The 4,544-nt window shown below is 35.8% G+C and overlaps 1 protein-coding gene across 2 annotated transcripts; it reads right to left on the reverse strand.

The window, feature by feature from the left end:
- Window positions 1-816: 816 nt before the first annotated feature.
- Window positions 817-3,481, reverse strand: LOC129306747 (uncharacterized). 2 transcript variants are annotated; one of them, XM_054947481.1, is made up of 7 exons: window positions 3,329-3,481; window positions 3,028-3,249; window positions 2,464-2,593; window positions 2,282-2,376; window positions 1,910-2,071; window positions 1,155-1,238; window positions 817-1,084 (listed from the first exon to the last, which is right to left on the reverse strand). In XM_054947481.1, exons 1-7 carry the CDS (start codon window positions 3,356-3,358, stop codon window positions 977-979), a joined length of 831 nt encoding a protein of 276 aa, XP_054803456.1. In that variant the 5' UTR covers window positions 3,359-3,481; the 3' UTR covers window positions 817-976. The 2 variants fall into 2 exon arrangements, with proteins under 2 accessions (XP_054803456.1, XP_054803455.1); XM_054947480.1 differs by having other exon boundaries at window positions 2,282-2,593.
- Window positions 3,482-4,544: the final 1,063 nt, after the last annotated feature.

The following is a 4,544-nucleotide window of genomic DNA, read 5'->3' on the forward strand; positions in this document are numbered from 1 at the left end:
ATGCCAATGCAAGGTGCATTTCTCTAAATGGATATTGAGGGATGCGATGCTCAACAGGTGTTTCGTCCACCTCAAAAAATTGGCAACACCTATAAGCCCATCCTTTGAAATTGATACCATCAAATTTCGAAAACTCTACTCTGCTGTACTTGGTTGAAACAGAGTAAGAAGGTTGAGAGGTGGGAATAAGTCCTTGAAACGAACCAAATTGAGGATTGATAAGGGAGGAGGAGGAGTTGTTGCGAAGGATGTGGTTAGTCTAGGAAATGAGGGTGGTGGAATATTGATTGGTGGGAGAGAGGCCGAAGCTGCTGGTCTAGGTGGTGTATTTGTCGCGGTGGGAGCTTGGGAAGGTTCACCGACTTCAAGGTTAGCAGAACGTGAAGGTTGATTAATAATCATGAAAAGCTTGGCATTAATGTCATTGAGTTGGGTAAAAAAAACTAGGTAGAAAACTAGTTTATGGCTAGCCGCATGTCGGATATTTCCTGTGTGTGCTTGTCCACAGCAAGTTGAGTGCTAGCCACAAATGCAAATTGCATCTCCAGTCGATGCTCAAGGTCGCCCACGCGTTCAGTAGAGGACCAAGTCTCTGGTGAAGCCATGGCTGAAAAGACAGCTCTGATACCAAAATGTTAAGGGGAGAGAGAAGAAGGGAGAGAGGAGCCTGATTTCATTCACAAAAATGTGCCAAGGACATAGGATACAAGATATACCCTAAACCTAGACACGTGTCCCAAAAGGTAAGGTCCTATACTGTCAATAACTAATCTGTAATGCAGAAATATATGAAAAGACAATAATAACCTATCAACATAAAGACAATAAAGCCATCAAATAACTATAAAATAGCATAACATGTAACATCAACATTCAATAGCATTATAATAGTTTAAGAATTTAAACTCAGTTGCAGTAGGTCTTGTTATCCACTACATTTATTCATGTTAATTATATTTGCAATGCCAAAGCAGGACTAAACTATAATGCATCCTTCCATCACTGTAACAGCTTTCCCTCGCAATAGCACCCTTTGGTTCTGCTCATCAAGATGAATATTGAGAACTCCACCTCTTCGCGATGCCTGCTCATATAATATAAAGAGTCAAGACAACAATCACAAAGATAACTCCAAACTAACGGATAGACAGTACCTGATAAGCATTAAAATCAAGCTTCCCAAGTTTCTTGCTCCAATAAGATGCTAAAGCACAATGCACACTCCCACAAACAGGATCCTGAAAAGAAATGAAAGTGACCCACCATTATCTCATTACTTTTGTTTTATTATCTAGAAATTTAATGGACGTTCCCTGTAGTATTTTCCCTTTCTGGTAGATTAACCATTCTCAACAAGTCCGTAAGAAGTGATCTCATTTTTTTCATCAAGGCCAAGTAAAGACCAAAGGTCTTGAGCAACTAATGTGGCAGAAACAACTCAATATTAAGTATCATTAATCTCTTCGTGCTTGTTCTAAGTTAAAAGTACGTTTGTATAAATAAGAATTCCTCTTGTTACATGATTTCTCCTTCATATAGGATCTATGGAGCCATGACTTAAAAGTACATTTTGTGAAACAACCCTTCCTATTTGATAGAAAATCAGCTCTTTATCTCATTGAGGTAATTACATGGATCACAAGACACTGTACTAGACTTTGTAGTATTACGTAGAAAATTATCGAATAGTTTGATTCAAAATTTGAATTAAACATGTTTAATGCTAATCACAAGCCAAAATCAGAAAAGGTGCCAGCTGTGTGACAAACACCAGAGCAGCACCTATGAGGCGGTAAATCAAAATGGGAGGGGGGATTTAAGAAATAATGCATCATTACTTGAGCATAAAATAAACCATGACAGATTAGAACCATTAGATACAGTCATATAGTTATATCTCACTATTTACCTCATTAATTCCAAATTTTGGGCAGAAGAATCTGCTGTAGAAGTCAAATCCTGAGTCTGAAGGAGCAATGGAAGTGACAATCAACCCTCTTCCAGGACATTTTACTATAGCATCAAATTGCGGCTTATGTTCTACGACAGATTTCCCAGACGTGACTTCAACCTACAAGACATCAGAAGCCTAAAACCAAACATGTTTGATATCCAATAATTAGACTTAGAGTATCATGGGATATATATTTTTTGCAGTCAACAGTTTGAAGTTATGGTAGTATTTAGCCATTGTCATAAGCAGGCGTTGTAATATGGGAAAATGATAGAACTATGATTAATATGCCATCAAAGAAAGGAAGAGAACAAATTTAGGAATTACCAATAGGTCATCTCCGATGGTTGTCCTTTTTATTTCAAATATGGAAGCACCCTTTAACACTGCCGAAATTTGTGAAGTCTCAGTAGAATGAAATTCTGTAGGAAGATCAACAGGAAAGTTTAATTCAATGTAGTATCTGTCTTGATTTTCAACATTTTCCAAGTCAGAGGTACTTGTGATACCAATCTCTGGTATTTTTTTTGCAGTCAATACTCCGGATAACGTCACGAATTCAACAATATTGGAAGCCACTAAACCAGAAGAAAAGAGAGTGTGCGCAGCAGCTAAGGTAGCATGGCCACAAAGTTCAACCTACAAAAGAGCACCAATTTTGTTAATGATGAACTCCTCATCAAGCACTTTTTGAGTGATAGGCAAGCCACAAATCATGCTTGATTTTTGAACAGTTTTGACTTAAACAAAATCCAGAAACAAACTTGAATAGCATACTGTTGGCCAAGTTAGAAGTCAACTTCCAGTTTTCCCCTAACACATGCTAACTGAATCACGTAGCTCAGAGAATGCAAAATAATACTTGTTGAATCGAAAGCTATCAATTATCATGAATAAATTCAGTCTTCAAAGCCATTCCTAAATTGACTCGTGAATAAACTCAGATTACTGCCACGCGATAGAGGAATCGTTAACTGCACAAGACCATTCCCATATCAAATCCGCATATACAATCCAAGAAGAGCTATTTTACAGCGATATATTCAGAAATTAAATTGTTTTAGAAATCTTACCTCGCAGACGGGAGTGAACCATCTGAGACGGAAACGAGGGTTAGAGCTAGCATTGATCAAGTGGGGAGGACCCTCCGACTCAGCAATTCGAGTCAAGTAACAGGTCTCCGAGATATTGAACTCAGCGGCTATCGCTTGCAACCAATTGTCGTCCCTCTCTTCCTCCAGTAGACACACTGCTGCGGGGTTTCCCTTGAAAGGTGACTCTGTGAACGCGTCCACCTATTTATCAATACAGAGAAAGCCATTCACGATGATGCATGACAAACACACATAAAACACAGTGAAACAAGAAACCAACCACCGAATATTTGACCGGTTTCTTTGCCATTGACGGAGAAAGAGAAGATGTTCCAATGATCGAAGGAAAAGACAGTGAAACCCCAAACACCCTCCCGATCCCGAGCCGGCCTTAATAGGGTGAGATATCTGATTATGCGAGCTTCATGTTTTCTCAGAGTTACTTTATTGCGGAATAAGCTATACTCTATGGCATTGTTATTATTATCTACTCTCCTCTGATTAAAAATATAAAATATTTTTTTTAAAAGTTAAATATTTAAAAATATAAAATATTTTTAATTTTTTGAGATGTAATTATTATTTTTTTAAAAAAATATCCTCATTGATAATAATTTTATATTTATTGTAGGATATATAATATGGGTAAATATAAAAAAAATGGTTAGTTTGATAGTAAGTAATTACTTTATTGGGGATGAGATTCAGTTAAAAATGTTTAATATTTTTTAATGGAGGAAGTACTATGTATTCAAAATTAACAACATTCATAAGTTTATGTTTTTCCTCCCTTAGTATGCAATCTTTAATTAGACAGCATTAGTACACGAGGAATTTAATGATAAATGTGAATGACATAATCGTAGCTAACTCTAATGAAGAAGTATAAACCATAAACAAAAGTTTAAGCAAATAATTAAAGGTATATCACAAAAAAAATTATAATTCATTTTTAATATTCTCAAATATCTTCTTGAATACAATATTGATTGTTCTTGAGAATGCCTTGTGACTTTTATTATGGATTAATATTAAAGTTCTTTTTATGCAAACTTAATTTACATTTGACCAAACTAATTACATGTAAGGAAGAACTTATAATGATTAATATTTTGTTGGTAAAGTATCAAGTGATTTTTTTTTACCAAAAAATATCAAGTGAAGTATTCAATGTGTAACATCCTAATTTTCTTATCTAGTAATTTGCTATTGATTTGGGATGGATTAGTAATTAATAAAGGATTAAAGATTTAGATGATTACTTGATGATTTGTGTCACTGGGATGTTAAATAAACAAATATGGGTGGAAGGATCGGGTCCCGAAGCAAAGTGTATGCATGCAGTGAGAATTATTTTTGCTATGCCACGTGCCACAACTGAAACTATCTGCGCTCCAGCTTATGTACCAAAAAATGACCTTAAAAGTCATAGATCAACTGTAGAGAGGAAAGAAAAAAAAAACTTGAAGGGAGAAGAAACGAAGCAAGGGTTAGCT

Source organism: Prosopis cineraria, unplaced genomic scaffold, assembly GCF_029017545.1.
Source record: "Prosopis cineraria cultivar Desert tree isolate PC_DT_omini unplaced genomic scaffold, ASM2901754v1 PC3, whole genome shotgun sequence".
Taxonomy (NCBI): Eukaryota; Viridiplantae; Streptophyta; class Magnoliopsida; order Fabales; family Fabaceae; genus Prosopis; species Prosopis cineraria.

Coding starts and splice junctions, on each gene's coding strand:
- LOC129306747 (XM_054947480.1), bottom strand. CDS start 3,358: ATGGCAAAGAAACCGGTCAAATATTCGGTG. Junction 3,250..3,328: donor AACCGGTCAAATATTCGGTG/GTTGGTTTCTTG, acceptor ATTGATAAATAG/GTGGACGCGTTCACAGAGTC. Junction 2,072..2,281: donor CCATCGGAGATGACCTATTG/GTAATTCCTAAA, acceptor GATGTCTTGTAG/GTTGAAGTCACGTCTGGGAA.